General features: G+C 41.9%; 1 protein-coding gene across 1 annotated transcript; it reads left to right on the top strand.

Moving 5' to 3' along the window:
- Positions 1–3324: 3324 nt before the first annotated feature.
- Positions 3325–17580, top strand: LOC128415247 (golgin subfamily A member 6-like protein 6). Its single transcript, XM_053391233.1, has 7 exons — positions 3325–3587; positions 6182–6382; positions 6851–7038; positions 8087–8300; positions 9237–9335; positions 12796–12863; positions 17058–17580. The coding sequence occupies exons 1-7, from the start codon at positions 3411–3413 to the stop codon at positions 17212–17214; spliced, it is 1104 nt and encodes a 367-aa protein (XP_053247208.1). The 5' UTR covers positions 3325–3410; the 3' UTR covers positions 17215–17580.
- Positions 17581–23715: the final 6135 nt, after the last annotated feature.

The raw sequence follows: 23715 nt of genomic DNA, 5'->3' as shown, positions 1-23715 counted from the left end.
CAAAACAATGGCTGAGGTCTCTGATTCCTTAAGAAACATTGATAACATGATGGGTTGGATCAGAACAGAGTACGCCTTGTGAAATAAGTTAAATCTCCCATCCAATCTGAAGATAAAGACTCCCAAGAGCTGCATGATGTGTAAATTGACCACAAGCTTTCATTACTATCATATGCCCTGTACTATTGACTCAATTAAGAGTCTCTTCCCATCTTTGTTTATAGAGTAGCAAACTAAACTATATGGGGAAATGATACAGGATGATGTGCTTTGTAGGGGGAAAAGCAACATAATTTTCACCTCTGTCACAATTTGTGAATTACATAAAACTTTTGCTATTCAACTGCAATCATGGGGGCAATTTTAAACCATAAAGATTGAGATGGAATTTTTGAAAAGCTAAAACATTAAGACACTAGGCATCGGGGGGGGGGGAGCCAAGAAATAGTTGATATTAATATGCTTATTGGGTCTATCCATTAATTACAGAATGTTTAGCTGATTAGTTTTCTGCTTTGTAACCAATTTAGGCTACTACAGTCCTATACTGCTTACCTGGGAGTAAATCCAATTGAAGTCAATGGGACTTCTGAGCAGATGTGTATAGGATTATCTGTCCAAAACATCAATACAGAGATACCTTTGTGAGGTACTGAAAGGAGTCTGAAAGAGCTTGCAGTTTACTACATGAAAGTTGTCATTCATAGCTAGAAGGAATGTCAAACATTTCCCTTTTTATTACAGTAACACTTCAGATCTAAAATCGCCTCCGAAAAGAATGTGTGCTTTAACTTCTAGTCTTGGGAATTCAGTTTTGACTTCAACAATCGCTTCCTGCCATTGACTGATGTTTTAGTCAATTAATCAATTAACTGAAGCAATAAAAGCCCAGATTCTTGAAGCTTACACTACCTGGCACATCTGAGTTCAAATCTTCTTTTGCTTGTTTGCATCCCTGGTCTGAAGCTTCTATTTCTGCTCCTTTCATTCTGGGCTCCAGTAACAGTTTAATAATTGATGCCAGGTGATACCTTTAGTTGATGGCTTTTTTTCACACTAGCCTTGCAATCTTCATTATCTCTCCCAAGTAGTTGGTAGAAGGGCTGTTTTTGACCAGATAAGCAAGAGGTAGCAGCTATTTAGCCAGAAAGTGTAGAACTGGAACTCTCGGCAGTTCTACAGATTTCCAGGAAACGCTTCTCAAATATGCCACAAAAGACATTGTCCCAGAGAGACCCGCACAGGGCCAATCTGTCGACGAAACCATCTCTGCTGGAAAACGCGGCAGGCGGCAAAGGCATTTCCACTATCGATGGCAGCGGTGCTGGTGCCACAACATCCTTTACTAATGGCAAGCCAAGTCTTGACGGGCTTACTGGAAAATCTCCCCTTTCTACCATTTCTTTTGGGGATCATCACGCCAATCTGTGTCGTGGGGCGAGGCCTGTTTGTCGGATTCGCCCAACCAGTGCTGTGATCCAAGGAGGCTCTGTTGCTCACATCAACCGTCTGCAAGGAGAACTTGTGAGAAAAAGGAAGGTCAGTGACTATTTGTGTGCTAAAGTGACATGCCTCAAAACACAGGGCAATGTGTAATTTTGAGACATAAGTAAAAATTACTTTTAAAACTTGACTTTTAGTATCGTGGTTCTAAATGGTGAAAATAATCTTGCTATTTTTATAAGTAATCGTTATGAAATTTACAAAATAAATAAATTAAGGTCTTATGTATATAATGAAGGTTCATAAATGTACCAAGCAAACACATACATATAGGCCACATGTCTGAAGCTGCACAGGAGAGCAGCCATGGAGCCATTTTGACTCCCAGGCTGACCAGGTGTTTTCTCTGCAAGGTCAAATGGAGATGCCTCCCCATTGTCTTTTCCTTCACAAATCCTGTCTTAAGGGTATATCTGTGTATGAATAGGGTGAGCCTATGATCTGGCTCAGGAACTAAGTATTTATCATTACAAAAGACTGGCCAGGCTCCCCAGGGTATCAATCCAGTAAACATTAACAGATAACTTGCCAGACAGGAGGTAAACAACCCACTCAGATTTCTGCTTTAGCCCACCCTTTCTGTGATGTAAGTATGATGTGTCTGGGGTGGTGGTCTTGAGCTACACCCCCTCTGTGATGTAGGTATGATGTTTCTGTGGGTGGTCTTTGACTCCAAGGTGGGCAATTTAAAATGTCTATATAAGGGCGGACACACCTTGGTTCTGGGTCCTCCTCCTGTGTGTGAAGGGGCCACCCTGTTGCAACAGTTCAGTAAAGATCAGACTTACAAGCTGCTTTGCTTCTCAATATTCTCTGGTTGGCCTCTGTTTTTCCCCCTCTGACTGATGGAGAACCTACAAAGGACTCTATAAGGGCTCTTGTGTCCCACATAATGGAATAAGGGCAGATTTTCGTTTATTACAGTTATTTTATAAGAATGCAAGGATGCCATTTCTGGGCTGGAAGGATAGATCTTGGAGAACAGAGTTTCCATCCTAGCTCCGTAATAGATTGAATGTTATCATAATTCTCTTTTGCTTTAAAGTTATTAGAGACAGGAATTTTCTATTACTCGAGTTTTCTATTAATCAGTTTTCTTTTGTTATGTTGTATTGGAAATGAATAAAACTCCTAGCAAAGTCAGCTGTTTCTGCTTAATCATTCTTGGATTGTTCAGAGTCTTCCATAATCTATGAGGCTCTTATTGCTTATCTGTATCTAAATTGTTCTAATGGGTGGGATTTAGCTAACCAGCAAGGACTTCCACCTGTGAACTGGGCTTTCCATGAGATATATTCAGAATATTTTTTGCTCTTATGCCCACAAAACAAAAAAGATATTTATATGAACAGGAAAGCATGGGCTAAATGCCTGTGTTAAGGCCTTGTGTATTTCAGTAATAACGCTCCCTCAGCCTGAAAGCGGGATGAGCGCTGCAACCCCATAGTCGCCTTTGACTGGACTTAACCGTCCAGGGGTCCTTTACCTTTTTATCTGCAGCCTTGCTGTGCATGAGTGCACAAAACAAATTCAGAATCTGATTGACACAAGGTCATCTGGTCCATGTAGTTTACCTGAATGAGATTGCAGCCCCTCTAAGAAGCAAACGGCATGTCCTTTTTGTTTGCCCACTGTTGGTTCCGTGCTCGGTCTAAGATGTACATGGCCAGTATGATTCCTTTAACCTATTTCTGCTGTAACACTACATGTTTTAAAGATAGATTATTGCTCAGCATACTTTTATTTCGCTTGAAATATTATTTGTGTGCTTGGAGAAGTGTGTTGAACTCCCCCACACAGCCATGGCAGACATACCTTAAGCTAATAGATTCACATAGGAACATTGTCAAAATTGTTCAATTTAGAGAAATGGCTGCAATAAATCTTATGAGCTGAAATTATCCAGAATGATATTAAGACAAAAACTATCTGTATGTCATCAGGAATGTGAGGACCTGAAGAAAGAGAACAAATGCTTGTCAAATGAGCTGCATTTGGAAAGAATTTTTATGAAATCGGAAAGCGAGCTGGGCATGAGAAATCTCAGAAATATAAACCATGGACTGCAAACACTAGTTAAAGAGGTATGAACCCACCAGACTGAGCTCTTTTCTGCTGTTTTTTTTACCAACATTACTTGACATAACATAGTTCCCTTTAAAGAATATAAAGTTTGTCTGAAAACTTCCCCTGCTGTGAAATTAGAGAAAATGATGTAGCTATTAAAAAAACCATTTTTAACCATTAGAAAGTATTATGCTGTTGTTGTTCATAATTAAACATCAGGTACAACTTGTGACTTAAATTATATTTTCTCCAATAAAATTACCTCCAAACAACAAGCTGAAAATGTTTTGATCAGCTCCACTACAAATCTCACTATAAGAAGCAATTGGACCTAAAAGCAAGGCTTGAACTCCACTTCTGCAATGCAGTGGCAACTATGGCTGCAATCGTAACCCCACTTCCCTGTGGGGTTTAAGCTCTGTTGAATTAAATAGGAGTAACTTCTGAGTAGACATGGTTAGGACTGCACTGTAAGCTAACTACTTTTTCACAGCTGGCTCCATGGGCTGCTTCGCACACACATTTTTAAAAGTATACACCTAAAAGCAAAACCGCCCAATCCAAAAATAGAGATCTGTGCTTGGTAATTCTTCTAGGTCAATAAATGTGCCCAGAGATTGCATGTTCATACTCAGCTGCACATCCCAGGAGGTACAGCAGAGTGTGGGTGTGGCTTGTGGTTTGTTTCCCTCACAACTTGCAGGTATAAACAGGAGTGTAAATTTCTATCCACCAACTAGGCCACTGCTCAGCATAGTTCATAGCTTCTCTGAGTTATTCAAGCCCCTTCACCATGGCAAGGCAGTGATCTATGAAGGGGTTCGTGATCCCATAGACCAGAGCATGCCAGGCACTCCTGTCTTCCACTGCCTCCCGCAGTTTGGTCAAACTCATGCTGGTAGCTTCGAGAACACTGTCCAACCATCTCGTCCTCTGTCATCCCCTTCTCCTTGTGCCCTCCATCCTTCCCAACATCAGGGTATTTTCCAGGGAGTCTTCTCTTCTCATGAGGTGGCCAAAGTATTGTAGTCTCAGCTTCAGGATCTATCCTTCCAGTGAGCACTCAGGGCTGATTTCCTTAAGAATTGATAGGTTTGATCTTGCAGTCCATGGGACTCTCAAGGCCACTAGTTGTGCAAGTATATGTGTATGGTGAACTTGAGTCATTGAGCATCAGCTTTATCCTTAATCCTCTCAAAATGAGCTTGACTCTGAGATACAGACATAATCAGAATCCCAATATCCAGGATAAAGCATTTAATCCAAGTCTTTTAGCAGAGCCATCCTATACATGCCTACTCAGAAGTGCATCCCATTAAGCTTAATGAGATTACTTCCAGGTAAGCATTTATAAGAAGAGCCTGCTGAATCAGGCCAAAGGCCCATCCATAGCCTTGCAGTCTCAGTTATCCCCCCCCCTTTTTTAATGAATTAAGATACGGATACAGAAAAGAGGATTTGAAACCAGTGAGACATGACTGGTATTGTGGAGGTTAATTGCTCAACTTATTGAGTAAAAAGGGCTTGCCACCACACAAATCACGAAAATGCAGTTTTCCATTTGACTTAAAATATTGATCTATGTTAACTTTAAAGTAATCTTTTTCATCAGAGAGAAAGAAGAAGAATATTGTGAAGAAGCATTATGAACTGCCTATGTTTTTTGAAAAGGAAACCCTGATTCCTCTTCTTTGATTACAGAGAGGTTGCCAGTGTGAACGTTACTGATGAATATTGTATGGGTAGTTTATGTCTGGCTGGGTCAGATTCAATATTTTGGCAGGAAAGCTATATTCAAGGTCTGCCAAAGTTTCTGCCCTTTGTAGAACATTACGCTTTTCTCAGTGTAAGGAAAAACAAAGTGAAAATAAATCAGGCGAGAAAACCTACTGGCAGAGAATTTGTTGCTAACAACTCATAGCAGGTTTGCTATGATCAGGCACTAAAAGAATGAGGGGCTGTAAAAAACACACACACAAAAACAGGTTTAATTTCTGTGGGTGTTTCTGCATTATGACAATGCTAAAAACTTTTAAGCAAAAATGAAAGGAATAAAAAGTTGACATATTTTAAAAATACATATCTATATATGTTGAAAAACTGCAGGAGGCTTTAAATCATAAGCCCCTTGTGAGAATTGTGAGGAGACCCTTCACAGGGCTCCTGCTCCCAGCACCCTTAACAAACAACAGTTCCCAAAATTCTTTGGGGAAAGCTATGACTGTCAAAGTGGTATAAGAGTGCTTTCAATATATGGCATGAATAGTTCAGCAGATCCAAATTTTTCTGGAAAGCTTTTGCACACTCCCTAGATCCCATATCCTCCTGAATCTGAAATTTGATCTAAGCACACGCAAGTGAAAACTGAAATGGCTTCTTTGTTTCCCCCCTGTGATAAATTTTAGATTGTAATCTCCTCAGGGCATTGACCTATTTTCTTGCACTCTGTAAAGTGTTGCTGACATCAGATAGTATGTAGCAACAATTCCCTCTCTCCCCCAGCCCTGAAATATTAGAGGGGCCATTCTCAAAGGTGAATGAGTTTTATCAATGACTGTGGAATAAGAAACCCCTTTCTAATACTGTATTCACATGTTCTTTTGCTCTTCAGCTGAAGCAGAAGCTGAATGCCGCTCAGCAGACAGCGACAAAATACTCCAAGCTTGTGGAGGAGGCCTCCCTGGCGCATGCAGAAGCTGAGAAAGGCCAAGCGGAGGCTGAAGCCCAGGAAAAGTTGTGTCGGGAGCAACAAGAAGCAGTTCAGCTGGAGAACATCAGCTTAAAAGAAGAAACTCAGCAGCTGAAGAGAAAGGTATGAGCTTGTACCCTGAGTTAACTACCAGTTGTCGGGATCCCATATCTGTCATGGTAGAATGTATAAGAGCAAGCCTATCAAAATATCGCCTTTGCCTAGGTCATCCTTTCTCAACCTTGGGTCCCCAGATGATGTTATGCTACAGCTCACATCATTCCTGATCACAGGCCCTGCTAGCTAGGAATGGTGAGAGTTGTAGTCCAACAACATCTGGGGACCCAAGGCTGAGAAAGCCTGGCCTACAGCGATGTAGTAGAATAAATCTCTTACTGCACAGGGCCAAACTTCGCATGGAGCAATGTGAATCATTCGCCTCAGGCAGTGGCTTCCACACTATTTTTCTTCCTTCAAACTCTTATCTTTGCCTTTGTTTTTATAGGTGTTAAAACCTCTACGGGTTGGCTGTCACGGCAACTTTCTGCCTTAGAGAGGGGAAAACATGTTTTTCTGATTTGTTTTTTTCAGTTAACCGAAATGCAGCAGCTGTTAGGACAAGTGGAAAAGAGCCACTTTGAAAGTCAGATGAAACTAGAGAGAATAACAATGGAGAGGGAAGTCATCCGTGAGGAAAAACGATATTTGGAGCACGAAAGGAATGAACTAAAGCAGAAACTGAAAGGAACACTAGAAGAGAATTTGAAGTGTAAAGAAAGGTAAGGTTTTAATTTAGACATACCCACCCACCCACTTTTTTTATAGGCTGTTTCCCATCCCAGAAAACAGTTTCTCCTTTCCTGATAGGTATTTGTCTATTGTACAGAGATGTTCCCAATCTTGACAATGGTGTATGATTTTTATTTTTGTTTATTCATTTAATTTTATACCAAACCCCATTTTGTAGGCTCTGTGTCATATGCTACCTCTCATTTTGCAGAATATTCATCCCCTTCATCCTTAGTTGTCGTAAAATTGGGATAAATATAGTAAAGTATATAGCTTTGAACCAAGGATGGCACACCTGTGGCCCTCTGGGTGTGTGCTTGTTGAAGTCCAACTCCCATCAGCCCAAGCCAGCATCGCCAATGGTCAGGGATATTGGGAGTTGTAGTCCAACAACCTCTGGAGGGGCCATAAGCAGTAGCAGCCAGTGGGGGTGTAGAGAATTGGGACAGTATTGCTAACCTGACTTCCCAGTGCAGAGGTTGCTGCCAGAAACCAAGAGAGGGAGAGGGAAGCAGTGAGGAGGTCTGCACTGGGCAAACACAGCAGCAGGAATGTTTGGGTTCAGCTGCTACACCCACACCACCCTGGCCTTGCCACAGTCCCTGTCAGTTACCAACAGTGATCTATGCATTGGGAATCCAAGTAAGCAACACCACTCCAACCTCTTGCACTCTGCCAATTGCTACAGGCCACAAGTTCCCCACTCCTGGTTTAAACACTCCAAATATAAGCCTCACTATGATCTCTTAAAATCTGCTGAGAGCAGCTTCTTAACAACACCATGAGGTTTATTCAGCAGTGGATTCACACATTCTCCAAGCCTGAAAACCTTTTGGAAATGTCATTTGATCTGCCTGTTTACAATGGTCTTTGGAGTTTAAGTTGAGTAACAAATTTAATTGAATTTGAAGAAGTATTATTCTGCTATCACAATTTCATTTCATTTTATTCATTTCATTTCCTTGTTATCTAGTTTAAGCCTTTAGGATGGGGAAGTCTATATTCCTAAATAAACATTTTTCCTTCCACCTATTCCAGTGAAATCTCTCAAAGATGTAGAACAGAAGCTGCTGAAGAAGCTTTAGAGAAAGCAACCTTGCTTCATTATGAGTCGGAAAGGGGGAAGCGCTTGCTAGAGCGGGACATAGAAGAGAAGGAAAAACAGTGTGAGATGTGGATGAAGAAATATGGTGCCATGGCAGACCTCTGGCAATCCCAAGAGGAAGAAAAATCAAGAAGGCAAAACAAAGCTGTATGTACCACTTTGATACATTATTAAATCTGAATGGCTCTGTCAATGACTCTGGGTTTTGTTCTGGAAGCCTTCGTGGCTTGAGGTAACTGATCCAGCGAGCTACTTGGGGCAAGACACAACTTAAAACATATGTTTAAAAAATGAACTTGGACTGGCTCTTTATCTAGAAAAAGCAACTGCAAGGTCCTGTCCCCGCACAGCCCCAGCCTGAATTTAAACTGTGGGTCAGGATGAGGGGAGTTTATCCCTTTCCCCTCTGTCCTCTGGCAAATAGCAGCTGGGGTGGGGTGGAGTGGAAGTGATACAAGGAAACAGATTAACCCCTACCACAGCCTTGACTAAAATGAGGGAGCCCTCAACAGCAGGGTTTTGTTTTGCTAGCAGACACAAAGCCTGTATAAGCGTGTTTTCTAATCCTGTGTTTAAAGTCACGTCTTGTTTGACCTTGTGTGTGCTTACATCGCAGAACCCTGGTATAGCTAACTGCCAGAGCATGGCCTTCTGATTTCACTGTTGCCTGGTCAACAGAGATGAAGCTTATGCACTTCAGCTTCTAGCTTCTCCAGTTTCCAGACCTCTCCTTGAACAGTCAGTCCTATGGAATCTTCACTGTATGCGTCTGAGTGGAATGGGATGCCATCTTCCTCTCCTCCTTCCCTGCATCCCCTCTGCAACTTTGGGAGACTCTCCTAAGCAGATTTGGGGGTGTATGTGGTGCAGAGAAGATTGTGATATCCTGTTGTACAAGTGGAAATCCACTGGACTCACACTACAATATTTCTGAAGGAAAACAAATAAGTAATTGAAATGCAGGATGTCTTTTGTGTCTTCCTGGTAGTCTGAAACTCCCCCCCCCCTTTGTATTTCTGAATTTGCAGCCCCAAATAAGGTTAAACTTTGCCATCAGCATTTCTTCTTCCCTTCTCTTCTTAGTGTCAGGTGAAAATAAAGAGCTATTTCTTGTGTATCAATGAAAGCAATGAGCACATAACAGTATTAAGAAATGAAGATGGAACTCCACAGAGATTTGCGGTAAGTGTGGGATAAGCAGACTCCTATAATTAATGCATGAAGGGGTTAAGACCATAGAGTAAAATGTCCTGCCAGGCTTAGCTGGGTCACTCTCCCTTACCTTGCAAGGAAAGATTATAAAACTCCTTGTTCTTTCATACCACCGTGTGAACTCTGGCAAGCAAAGAGATCTGAACCAGTTGCTCCAAGCTCAGACTGCATGGCTTACACAAGCTGTAGTTGTGTTTCTATACAAATAATTTAGAAACATTCACCACTAAGTTTTGCTGCCTAAGTTTTGCTGCCTGTCTTTTCTTATTGCTGTATGGAAAAACACATAAATCGGACCTTTGAAGAGTTTGTAAGTAAACTATTTTTAACTTACCAAACACATGAACTCTTTGTATGCTAAGGGAAGAGAGGAGCTTTGAAAGCACCTTAGAACAAAAACCGACAGTAAACAACATGGAATTTACTTCCATTGAGATCAGAGGGGAAAATACCAGTACTGTGTTCCATTGGTCACAAGATGGAAATGGCACCATGTAAACTTGTACAGAATGAAACAGTGCTACAAAGAGCTCAGGATTACAGCTCAGGACTAGTTTTTCTTTTTTATATAAATGAACTAAGCAAATGTGCAAGAATAAGCATGTTTCAAATATGAAATTTGGGTGGTAGGATATTGGACTAGTGGAAATAACAGCCTGTTAAGTATCAAGCTAACAGTCACTCATCTTCAACTTTTCCTTTCCAAAATGCTTTGTAAAAAAATCCAAAAAAACTTGCTGTATCACCACTGCACCTGCCTCTTGGGATGCTCCCCCAAACAGCAAATTAATATACTTAATTATAGATCAATTTCACTTTGATTTTTGTTTTTTAAAAAGACAAAGTAATGTGCCATATGCACACAAGTAACAAAGAGAACCTTGAGCTTGGGCCAAAATTTATTAAATTGTGATAAACTGTGTAAAACTGGAATTATGGATTTGCTTTCTCTTCCGCTCCTTGAGAGAATTGGATTATTCTTTGGCGCAGGACAACTTCCTTAGATTTTAGGCATTAATGTTCCATTTCTGTATGTACTTTCTTGGGAGGAAGCCCCACAGAACTCAGAAGTTTTACTTATTAGTACAGAGCGTTATGAGAACATAAATGGAGCCCTAGTGTAACAGTCCAAGGCATTTAGTGTGACATTTAGTTTTATTATTTAACACACATAAAGGACAAAAAATGAAATAAAAAGCAAAGTGTTGTTTCTAATTTCAGCATCTGCCCTTAGTGGCGAAATGGACAAGGCACTATGTATCTCTATAGTTACTGGTAGTACATAACAAGAAGCAATAGTTCCTAAATTAGAAACCCAAGACTTTCTCACTCTGCTTGGCAGAGAGGCACATGTGGAGAATTTACCAACAATATGTAACTACATGTCACTTAGCCCCTTAGTATTGGAAGATGTTTGGCCAATAGCTAAATTTAATGCAGACAATTGAAGGATATGCTCCTTACTTGACATTCCAAAATACCAGAAGTGTTTTGCATTGAATGTTGTATTCAGTGGATGGAATAGCTTTGTATCATGTGAGTCTAGAAATGGAAGAAAACAGGCAAATCATTTTGTGTGGGTAGCATTCATGCCTACCTCCTACCGTCGGAGGAAAGATCTGTTTATCTTCTGCTGTGGGATTCAACTCATTTTTTGAAAGAGGCAGCCAAGATGTGAATAAATTTACCAAATATGCCCGCGCATGCTGTCATAACTGAATTAGCTTTAGCAATCTGACTGATTAATTTGCTCAGCATGTAAAACTCAAAAATAAACTGACAGGAGTTAGAAATTGGGTAATTTATAACATTTGGAATTTTTAAATGAAATGGTGCATGTAGGGTTCACTTTAATCATATTTTTAAATTCCTGAGAGAAGGCTCTAATTATTTGTCTCTTGGCAGCCTCCTGTTCTATTGTGACGAGCTTATTGTCATGGAATTGCAACTAGACAAAAGAGCTTTTGATTTACATGCACAGGGCACTCCTTCTAGGAGGTATTTTTAGGTATCCAACAGCAACTTGCAACCACCAACTATTCTTGCTTAACTATTAAGTTCTTTAAAAACATTAAAGGTTAGGGGAAGGGTGTGCTAACATGGGATTCGCTCAGAAAAACAACACAAGATGGGTATGAAGCAATTATGTAGAAATCAGTGATCTGATTAACCTATGAGATACTCTGAGAATGATCTATTTTCTTATATTTGATAATTAGCAGAATTAAATTATATGCCTCTTTGTCAGAATTGTAAATAAGCCAGAGATCCCCTCTTTTAATCAATATTAAAAATGAGATGGATCTCTCCAGCTGATTTGACATACCTAGCTCACACAAAATGGCCCCTAGTAGCTTTGCTTCTTCCTCTTCCATATGAAGGCTCCATGTGAGGAAGGGCCACTTGTAGCTCAGTCGTAGAGCAAATATCACAACTTCTATCTGCAATACCTCTACACAGAGGTGGGAAAGATTCCTGACTGAAACCCCAGCTTTATATCTAGGTGCCTTTCATTTCCCTTCAGCCCCAGCCACATGGCCAATGGTCATAATATATTGTCTATAGCAGGGGCAGCCAAACAGCCAACTCAGAATTATTCCTTTAAATCATGAGGGACGCATAACCAGTTTGTGCGGTGCACTCTCACAAGTTTTCCCTTTTTTAAAATTGATTTTCTGTTACAAAATCAGTAACAAAGCATTCACAAAACAATTATCATAATTTCTTTGTGCAAACATAAATAATAAAACATGACAAGACTAACAAATGGGTCACTGGGGGGGTAAATACATACATCTTTTTTCATAATACATAATATCTACACCATTTCTACGGTATTCCTTGTCTATGTGTTGTTTCATTTATATATTTAATAAAATCATACCCTACAATGTAAAAATTATCTTGTTTTTTTCTGTCTCCTTGCCACCTTCAGTTTTTGCAACAACTTTCCCATTATGGCTGTTTGCAATGTTTTTCAGGTTCTGGTTATGACCATTCTAGCTGCTGTTAATAAATGTTTTATTAATTCCTTACTTCTTAACTGGTCCATATCTGAAATATATAGAATAAGTAAGGCTAAGACCAGGATATGAGCTGTAATCTGAGATATATCTTTCAAGACTTCCTTCCAGAATTGTTCTATTTGTAAAAACCCACCAGGAAGTGGGGAGTAAAATACCATCCAGAGAACCTTGCGGGTGGGGAGACAACCTTTGAAATAACTGCATAAGCACAGGTCACTGTTAATTCAGGAGCACTTTCTTTTTTTAAGGAGGTGGTAAAACTCAAATTGTCTATGTAGTCCCTCTGAATCAGCCCCACACAGGTTTCAGCCATGTCAACAAGACCTTAAGTAATCGCTATGAAGTGGAAGCAATCCTTTATTTATAAAGCAGCTCTTATTTCTTGTTTTTTGCCTATGTTTCAGGAAGGAGAGCAAGTTTGTTTTTCAGTCCCTGGTGTTGACAATGAAGAAAAGGCCAAGAGCACTGACAGGTAGGACTTTTATAGTCTCTGACATCTCCTAACCTCCAACTTCACAGTGAGCTATCTGTGCAGAGGATCTGACAGGTAATAAATTAATATGTTTACTGGCATATTCAAGACAGGAAATAAACTGATGGAAAGGCACATCTCATTACTTCTGCTTTTCATGTATCCTCTGACAACACTAACTGTCTCCCTCTTTCCATCCCTCCTCTCCCAACTAGGTAACAGAAAATTGGCTCCTCTGTGAAAATAAAAATGGGAGCAAAATTTCATGCCCAGGAAAATCAAGACACATAAGAGTTCAGCTCTTCAAAGAGCTTTTTGCTCCTTTAATCATTTTTCTCCTAAAATAATCCATTAGGAATCCTTGAAATCCAAGCTAGTCAACTGTTGTGGGCTTTTAGTTTGAACTTTGTAGTTACAGATCTTTGAAGGAGAAATTGATAAAAAATGAAGTAGCAGTAATGTGAGAGAGAATCGGAAAGAACAAAGAGAGTGTAGAGGAGGAGGATCTGTGAGCAGCTGCTGGGAGATGAGCAAATTCCTCTGTGAGCTGTCTGTGAGACAACTTTGTGTTGTGCCTTGACTGGCAAGTGCTCACCCTCTTCTTTTGCCCAGTTCATTGCCATCAATGTGAGAGAATCTCTGGGCTCTTCCAGGCGACCTATTTACTAAGCATCCAGATTAGTTTGCACAGCGTTAAATGAATATGTTGGATTACATCCAGTGTTTACTGAACATTCATTCGGATTTGTTTGTGGGGAGTTTATACGACAGTGAACATTTATCCTTACTTGCTTGTGTCTTACCTATAATCATGAGCTCATTCCACACTTTTCTATGTGTTTTCCCATCACTTTCCTAATCAGTAAAGTATAAATAAGTAAATAAAATGTTGCTGCCTATTGTCTTGGACTGATTGCCCAGGGCCTCAATGTACAGATACTGTTGGAGAGTGTTTGTGTAAGGGTGCTACAATAATATTATGTACAATTCCGGCTACTCCATCTTAAAAAAAAAAGGGGGAGGGTGAGAAATTGTAGGACTGGAAAAGCTGCAGAAAAGGGCAACCAAAATTATCAGGAATCTGGAGCATTTTCTCTACAAGGTTACCATGTTTGGGGCTTTTCAGTTTAACAAAAAAAAAGTGGCTCAGTGAGGGGTGCTGGTATATAAAAGCATTTAAAAAAAATATTCCTGGTGCAGAGAAAATTGTTGTGCCCCCCCCCCCCAATCTCATAATACCGGAATTTAGGGCAATCCAATGAAGCTGAATGTTGGAAAATTCAGGACAGAGGAAAGGGAACACATTTTCACACAGCACATATGTATAGAACAATATCACAAGGTGGTCTTGGTGGTCACTGACTTATGTTTATGACTTTAGAAAGGCATGAGGTAAATTCATGGAAGATCAGGCTGCCAATGGCTATGAGTCATGGAGGATAAATGGAACATTCAGTTTCAGAGGCAGTAGGCTGCTGAGTAACCATTACTGGGGAGCTACAACAGCAGAGGGATTTTGCCTCTAATGTCCTGCTTGGGGGTTTCCTAGAGGCATTTTTAGTTGGCCGCTGTGAGAAACAGGACAAGGTGGACCTTTTGATCTAACCCAACAGAGCTCCTCCAATGTGGCTTCCTTATAGGGACTCACTTTAGCCCAGGAACTACATCCTTCCATCACCCCTTTTGCTTGAAAATCCCTCCCAGTGTGGTGGCACTCCTCTTCCTTTGTTCATATATTTCCTCAGTACCACACAAGCTGTGGAGCCTTTGCTCCACCTTTTAGTCCTGATTGAGATAAGCCCTAAATTCATGTAGCTTCTAAATTCTCCGCACTTAGAACTTGCTGCTCTTTCTGCTCATCTTTCTCTGTCTTTTTGCCGCTCCTTGCCTAAATATTGTGTTCCTCAGCAAAGAAACATGTATTATTTCTTGTTCTGTAAAGCCTTTGTAAATTAGGGCTGTCATATTTCAAAAAGCTTTCCTCCACATTGCCATACATTCGGGTTTCCCCTGACATTTTGCTGATTCGGCAAAATTTCCCTGACGCCATTTTAACACCCGAAAACCAGGACATGTCAGGAATTTTCCTGATGTATGGCAAGCCTATGTAAATCAACAGTGCTTTATTAACCTGAGCTAGATACTCTCCAGATGTTTTGGGATCCAAACTCCCATCAGCCCTGGCCAGCAGAGCCAGTGGTCAGGGATAATGACAGCTGCCCTCCAAAATATCTGGACGGCACCAGGATGAGGAAGGCTGATCTAAACATCAGCTGTCAAATGAACAATTTTAACTGCATCAACTTACCCCTTTGTATGATAAGTGGGAAACTTATCGGGTACCCTGGAGAGCCAATTAAGTTTTATACTGTATATGGCTTTGCTTTCTTCCAACATAAAAAGGGCTAAACATAGTTTAAAAATGTGACTATTTTTTTCTTTGCTCTACCCCCTCCACTTAATTTATCCCAAATGTAGTTTTGTTATCATAGTCACTTGGTAAACTGAATAAAAACAAAATTTATCTTTAATCTCAGCTATGCAGATTTTTTAAAATTAAAGGCACAGAACATACTCCCAGCTTCATAAAAATAACGTTGGGTGGAAAAAGTATTACAACTAGGCTGTCTCTAGTTTGGGTTGCCACCCGTCTTTTTGCATTAACTTGATAGAAGACAGCACAGACCACAAGCTGAGGTCACTTTGATCGTGTTAAGCAGTTCTCTCACAGGCTGTAATACAATGCAATCAGTTTTTTTAAAAGGGGGGGGGGAGATTGTTCTCCGGAAATAGGTGAATATGCTCTCTTTTAACCCTGCATAAACCAGACCAGAGGATCCAAAGGATCCCTTTTTCACTCATTGTGGAGGGGAGTGCAGAGATAAGTCTCCCCTCCCTGGGCACTGCCTTTTTAGAAAGTGTGGCTTCCCCACACTTGTTATTATTTAAGGAAAAGTAAGTTACCTGAAAAATAACCTATGTACAATTGGATCTAGACCACTGGGAACACTGGGTCTGTCTCTAGTCCCAGTAGTCCTACTGCTTAGATTAATCAGAGTGGGGTTGCCAAACTTTTGGGGCTATTTGGAGTTTTGAGAATATGCCATAGCCAGGTCACAAAATGGCTACTGTGGGGGGTTGTGCTGATTAACACAAAATGGCTGCCACAGGGTGTGACATAAGGTAGCCAAAAGAGCAGAAAAAAAGACAGGGCCACAGAATGGTGTGGACAAGCACATCCCCTATCAATTGGCGTGGGGGGACGAGACACCTACATAAAGCACTGCTGCACTCATTCATAGAGAGCAGCTCTTTGCATCTCCACTCTTCTCTCTTCTCTCTCCTCTCCTGGCATATGACGAACTGTGGGTGTTTGGTGTAGGAGAGACTGAGGCACTGCAAAGAAGAGAGCAGGGAGAGCTCTCTCATGCTTTGTGGATTTTTAGGGGATATTTAGTGAGACCTTTTGTAGGCGCCATAGGAGGTACTGGCAGGCATACCAGTGCCCATGGGCACTATGTTGGGAACCCCTAGATTAGGGCTGCACTTCTGAGTTTGACTTCTGGTCAAGGGGGAAGTCAGCATCTTGTTAACGAGATACACACTTTCCCATAACGTATGTTCTGATGATCACAAGAAGCATTTCCTTTTGTTTGCTGCTTTCAGTGAGTAAACTAAGGAGCCTAGTGATTGCTCACTTGTACAGGGAGCAAATCTGTTGGTACAGACTGATCCAGCCTAGTATTCCAAACACTCTACTTGTCATTTTTTCTCTTACCCCTCATTTCTCCCATACAATCATTGCTTGTATATACTGTACATCAGGGTTGCCGTATTTCAGACAGAAATCCAGACAGAAAGGTTGTTGAGCTTTTGTGACAATATCACAAAATAAAATAAAAATAAAATAAAATCGGAGCTATTTTTAAGTAAAATCGCCAAAATAACGACACTGCTGACACAGATGCATCTGGATTTCCCCGGACATTCCAGCAATTTCTGCCTGGACGCTGATTCCAACTGCAGTATTCCATATATGTCTGGGAAATTCTAGACGTATGGCAACCCTAAAGTGTACATGCATAAATAAATACATACCAGTGAAATGGGGAAATAACATGCAGTAGAGAAACTATGGTGCAGACATACTGAGTTTTTCATTAACTATTATGTTGAGTCTTTATTTCTCTGCAGGATTTTGCACAGAGTTGTTGCACCCAGTTCAAACCCTGGACATCCTCAGATGTGTGGACTTTGTCCTGCTGAACTGCAGGAGAGAACACCTGCTAGAAGAGGCAGGAAAATCATTGAATATTTCTGGTTTCCAGTTGATGGTAATACTGAAGAGTGATTGGAGAAGAAATAAAAATATAACCAATGATGGGGGGGGGGTAGGCAGTTCCGGTACCTTGAGTAGGAGCCACAATGTTTTTGCTGGAGTCCAAGATTAATTGAAGAATTTCCTTGTACTGGCAAGTGAACGAGGTGATGATGAGACATTTGTTTGTGATAGTTTGTCATAGATGAAGCCAGAGAACGAGAAACTTAATCCAGCAGAGGTTAGGCAAATCTTTCTTTTTTTAAAATAGGTTTCCTACTTACCAGCATTCTAAATTAAAACACTTGCCTTGCACATCTAATTAAAAGTTACATTCCAGTTGCCTGAACATATTTTGTTAAGATGCAATGTGCATGCAAAATTGAATCTGTGCAACACTACTACGTATTATTCCCAGGATTGTAGGCATGCTGATTATAACCAATTGGCTGTTAAATGTACTACTGTTCTTTGGTTTGTGTTTGTGCATGTGTGGAAGTGCCTGGATTTTTTCACTCCTCAAGGTTGATGCTGTGGGACCTGTTATAATGAACTCCAGCACTAAATGAAAGTGAATGTACATTTGCTAAAGAGAATGCAAGATCTTTTCAATTCAGCAAGGTTGATGGTTCTTCAACCCCAAACAGTTGTCTGCATATTTACCTGTGAAACATGAACAAAGTGCATCCAACAGCAGGTGTCTATCATAGTTTGTGGCTTTGGATTGGTGCAGCAGTATGCATGTCCCATAATGGCCCACTTATACACATCTATCTGTTGAGAAATAAGGGCCAGTCCATAGAACTAATCTGTCCATTATTAAAAGTAAGCAAATGGGCCATCTGATCATGAGTGCTTGCAAAGCACTGTGCCTTTGCCAATATGGTTTGATTTCAGATAGCAAAGAAAAACAAGTTACCTGACAGCACTGTGACTTGGCCCAAAGGGGATGGGGGAGCCCAACACAATTGTTGCCAAGTCCCAGCACAAGGCTAGCTAAAGCTAGATACTATTGTGTGGAAAAGGGATCCTTTTTTTCTACTCCCTTCCAGGTGAGATCTGATGGGGCCCCTCCCTGTTGAATTGCAGGCACTGGATAAATACCTTCCTATTCTAGCAGGCTAAGCGACGCGGGTGGCGCTGTGGGTTAAACCAAAGAGCCTAGGACTTGCCGATCAGAAGGTCGGCGGTTCAAATCCCTGCGACGGGGTGAGCTCCCGTTGAAAGCACGTCAAAGTGCAAGTAGATAAATAGGTACCGCTCCAGCGGGAAGATAAACGGTGTTTCCGTGTGCTGCTCTGGTTCGCCAGAAGCGGCTTAGTCATGCTGGCCACATGACCCAGAAGCTGTACGCCGGCTCCATCGGCCAATAAAGTGAGATGAGCGCCGCAACCCGAGTTGGTCACGACTGGACCTAATCGTCAGGGGTCCCTTTACCTTTTTATTCTAGCAGTCATTTTAAGTAGGTTGCATTATGCCTGTTTATGGAACTTGTGCTCTTTACCTGTTACTGTTTTTCGTTTTGCTTCAAACTCTGTGTTATTTTATAGCAATGTTTTATTGATAGTTCCGTAAGCTGCTTTGCTAGTTCCGTAAGCTGCCACCCATGGGGAAATGTGGCCTCTGCATATTGGAAGTTAATAAATATAAACAAACATCCCATGTAGCAGTCTGCATTTGTCAGCAGGCAAGATGGGGAATATCCTGACCTGAAAGACGGCACAGTGTAAGTTGCCAGCCACTCATCCATGTGCAACGTTTGTCTCTTGGACAAATCCTTGACAGAGAGCACCACCCAACTCCAGTTGGTAATTGAGATGGAAGCTCCAATTGGCTCCCAGGGGAGCTTTTTTCCTTTTGGTAATTATTACAGGAGGATTTCCTGCCCTGCCCCAATTAGGTTTGTAGGGGGTAGGAAGAATTAAACCACCTTTCTCTGTACAATAAATTTTTTTTCTTTCCAGTAGCACCTTAAAGACCAACTAAGTTAGTTCTTGGTATGAGCTTTCGTGTGCATGCACACGAAAGCTCATACCAAGAACTAACTTAGTTGGTCTTTAAGGTGCTACTGGAAAGAAAATTTTTTTTTTTTTTACTATGGCAGACCAACACGGCTACCTATCTGTAACTGGATCTCTGTACAATGGCTCTGATGGAAATCAGGGAGTTAAACGGTTAGATTTAACATATCCCCTAGGGATATTGTTTTTTAAAGAGCATTAAAAAAACTTTAGCCTTCAAATGTCAGGTCAGTGCTTGAGTTTTCACAGTAGAGTAGAAATGCTACAGAAATGCTGAAGCTATTATCTCTTCAGTTACATGAAAAGTACCTGAATTAGTTAAGATAGGGCAGCAACCTCCTCTGGAGGAAATGAACATGAAGGCTTCACATACCTATTAAGAAAGGTGGCTATGGGAAGCAGTAACACAAAAAGGTGCCAATTTGATTTGAAGCTAAGTAGTGGTTCTCAAGCAGGAAAGACAACCTATGCACAAACACTATGTCTGGAGCAAAGTGCACACAATAAAAGGTAGTCACAGATGCATGGCTCCAAGTACTTTTCAGTACTCTTAAGCAGTGGCAATATAAACAATTGCTCAGTACAGCGAGTTAAAAATGTAGCTTATCACTGCTTCCTACAACATGAACCATTCATTGGCAGCAAAAGAGCTAGGTTAATGCTTCATGAAGTACTAGCAATTCGGTGAAAATTGTTGCCTTTATCAAAGCCAGGTCATTCAACACGTTAGAAATCTTACGCTAGGAGATGAGTTAAGAATATCTACACCTATTACGTCACAGAGATGTTTGTTGGTGTTTAATGGGTTATATGCTACAGGGAGCCTGAGTTAAGACAAGAGGTAAATGGATTTCTTTCAAACAAAAGGTCTGGACTTGCAAATAATTTGGCCAATTCAGATGGATAGCATACCTCACTGGCATGTTTGGTAATCAGAATAAGTTGAATTTAAACGTACAAGATAGAGATAAAAACATATTTACACATGTAGGCAAAGTCTAAGCTTTCATGGGAAAAATAGAGTTTGAGTTTGGCAGGTCACAATGGGTAAGTTTCCATGCTTGACGAAATTTGTTTCACTTGAAGATAAAGCAGATGAGATTAAAAGTAACATTAAACAAACCATCATGAGCCACATAGATTCACTACATGTAAAATTTGTCCACTTTTCTGCTGAATAAATAGAAGTTGGTACAGTGGTACCTCGCAAGACGAATGCCTCGCAAGACGGAAAACTCGCAAGAAGAGTTTTCCGTTTTTCGAGGTGCTTCGCCAGACGAAAGCCCATAGGGAAATCTCCGGGGACAGCGGGGAAGCGCAGCGCGTCTTCCTCACTGTCCTCGGACCTCCTCCGAAGGCTGGCGGTGGGGCGGAGAGACCTCCTCCCCCCGCCAGGCTTCAGAAGGCTCCTCCGAAGGCTGGCGGTGGGGCGGAGAGACCTCCTCCCGCCGCCAGCCTTCGGAAGGCTGCTCCGAAGGCTGGCGGTGGGGCGGAGAGACCTCCTCCCGCCGCCAGCCTTCGGAAGGCTGCTCCGAAGGCTGGCGGTGGGGCGGAGAGACCTCCTCCAGCCGCCAGCCTTCGGAAGGCTCCTCCGAAGGCTGGCGGTGGGGTGGAGAGCCCTTCTCCCCGCGCCAGCCTTCGGATGGCTGTTCTGAAGGCTGGCGGTGGACCGCCAGCCTTCAGAACAGGTCCGGGGACAGAGAAGCGCAACGCGCCTTCCCCTCTGTTCCCGGACCTGTCCTGAAGACTTGCGGTGGGAGGAGGGTTTTCCTTCCCACCGCCAACATTCAGAATGCTGTTCTTAATGTTGGCGGTGGGGAGGAAAAACCCTCCTCCCACCGCAAGCCCCGGGAACAGAGGAGAAGCGCTGCACGCCTTCCCCTCTGTTCCCGGACCTGTCCTGAAGACTTGCGGTGGGAGGAGGGTTTTCCTTCCCACCGCCAACGTTCAGAATGCTGTTCTGAATGTTGGCGGTGGGGAGGAAAGCCCTTCTCTTCACCGCAAGCCCCACAAGCTCCGGGAACAGAGGAGAAGCACAGCGCGCCTTCCCCTCTGTTCCCGGACCTGTCCTGAAGGCTTGCGGTGGGGAGAAAAGCCCTTCTCCACACCGCCAGCCCGGCAAGCGGTTTCCATGGGAACGCATTAATTGATTTTCAATGCATTCCTATGGGAAACCGTGCTTCGCAAGACAAAAAACTCGCAAGAAGAAAAAACTCGCGGAACGAATTAATTTCGTCTTGCGAGGTACCACTGTATGTGTGTGAAACCCATTTGCAATTATTTTCACAAGGTTTCTTTTTCTGTAAAAAAAACAACTGCATTGAATTGTTGTGCATTAGGACCCTCAGAGATAATTAAATTTTGGAAGTGCTGTCAACTGAATTTTGGCTTTATATTACCACTGAGTATCCTGAGCTTGCTGATGAAACATCAGTGCTGCTGCCATTTGGTAGAACTTATCTTTGCTAGAGAGGTTTTCCAGCAAAGACTATGAAGATGAAATTCTGCTGCAAGCTATGCGTCAATATTGATCTGAGACTGACAATGATCAAAGCTTTAAAGGCAATTTTCTCATCCTGAGTTTTTAAAAACCAATTCTTGGGTGCCTGTGAATACCTTTTCCAAGCAGCACCCTGCAGCATTGGGTAGGAAAGTACCGAGTAAGTTTGTGGGTATAGAATCTTACGCTCCCTGCAGAGGTACTGCTCTGCCCTACTCCAAAGGTGCCCAGTGCCCTCTAGGAACCTCTGCTGAAAACAGAATCAACCCTAAATTTCTGTTCAGAGGCTTTTAAAGGGAATTGCTTCCATCCCAGGTACTGGGCACCATTCCACAAAGGTTACCGTATGTTGGTGGGTGATAGGTTCTTACAGCTTCCGTTGCCATGAAAATGGAGCAAGAGGGTGTCCTGGGTGCGGATCTGCACACTTTTATGTCATTCTAGTTTTTATTTTTGCAGACAGCTGATTGCAAATGTACAGATCTATGGGTAATGCAGAATAGCCCTAGTTGTGTGTTATAGATCCCCATCAGATTTTGCGAGGTTGCCAGCTGTTTCCACTTTGGTCTGCAAGGTGGAAGGTAGCTTTCTCCTACAAAAGCAAATTGACCTGCTGGGCTCTAGTAGGAAATTCCATGCCCACCAGAAGCTTGCGTGAACAGAAATAAACACATAGCTAATGGTTGTTACAGATATATACTGAAGCAGTGCATTGCTAATATACTGGCCAGCTTCTGCTGCTCTATAGGGGATTTAAGAGGATTGTGGATACACATTTATTAGAAACACAAGTGGAGACTTTTGCCCGGAGCAATCAGTAGCAAAGTTGTGTTTATCCCACTAGCATTGAATGGGATAACTGTGCCCCTGAAGGACCAGGTGTGCAGCCTGGGAGTCATTTTGGACTCACACCTGTCCATGGTGGCACAGGTCACTTCTGGGTCCAGGGCAGCTGTCTATCAGCTCCATCTGGTGCGCAAGCAGAAACCTACCTGCTGGCGCACCATTTTCCCGGAGTGGCTCATGCTCTGGTTATCTTCAACTTGGGACTACTGCAATATGCTCCTTTGAAGGTGACTCCAAAACTACAACTAATCCAAAATGTGACAGCTAGACTGGTGACTACGAGTGGCTGCTGGGACCATATAACACTGGTCCTAAATGACCTTCACTGGCTCCCAGTAAGTTTCCGAGCGCAACTCAAAGCATTGGTGCTGACCTTTAAAGCCCTAAATGGCCTCAGCCCAGTATACCTGAAGGAGCATCTACATCCCCATCTTCAGCCCAGACACCGAGGTCCACCTCAGAGGGTCTTCTGCCTGCCTAGGGTTTAGACAGTTGAACAAGAGCATCCATTGGCCATAACAGGACATAAAAATGTCTCTTGCTTTAAAAGAATGAAAAAGCAAACCTTTGACTACATTTAGGAAAACTATGCAGGCACAATTTAGTTTGCTACACAGTATTAGCATGTTTTAGACTCCTGGTGATTATTTGCAGTTGCTTTTTATTTTTGTGAAATAAGAAGCTGTTGCTGGATCAGACAATTTTTTTGTCTTCCACAGTTGTTTCCACCAAGTTAACCAGATAGCTTTGAGCAGCGCCATGATTATTTTCACATTTGTCCTCCAGAAGCTAATATATTGGGAGTTACATGCAGGATAAAGCAAATGCTTTTTAAAAGTAAGCCATTTAAGGTAGTGGCTGTTGCTACAACCTGTGGTATCACGAGGCAATGATCGGGGAATTCTAAAGATGTACCTGCATGCTTAAATCCTGCCGGTCCCTCAAACTAATTTTTGACCAATGTTCTAGAAGCTGCTAGACTCATCAAGAGCTTAATACATGCCACTTGCACTCCAGCCCTATAGATTATTCTAAAGCATGCATTATGGCATGCTAGTGCACCCCCCCTCCCAAGCATGTTTGTCTTCATTCAGATTACACAAAGAATGGGGACCACTCAGAAAGCCTGTCAAGTAATTCCAGCTTCAATATCTATTTTCTTCGGCA

The sequence above is a fragment of the Podarcis raffonei genome, chromosome 1 (assembly GCF_027172205.1).
Source record: "Podarcis raffonei isolate rPodRaf1 chromosome 1, rPodRaf1.pri, whole genome shotgun sequence".
Classification (NCBI taxonomy): Eukaryota; Metazoa; Chordata; class Lepidosauria; order Squamata; family Lacertidae; genus Podarcis; species Podarcis raffonei.
The sequence above is the reverse complement of the archived record's forward strand: the minus strand, read 5'-3'. Positions and strand labels throughout refer to the sequence as shown.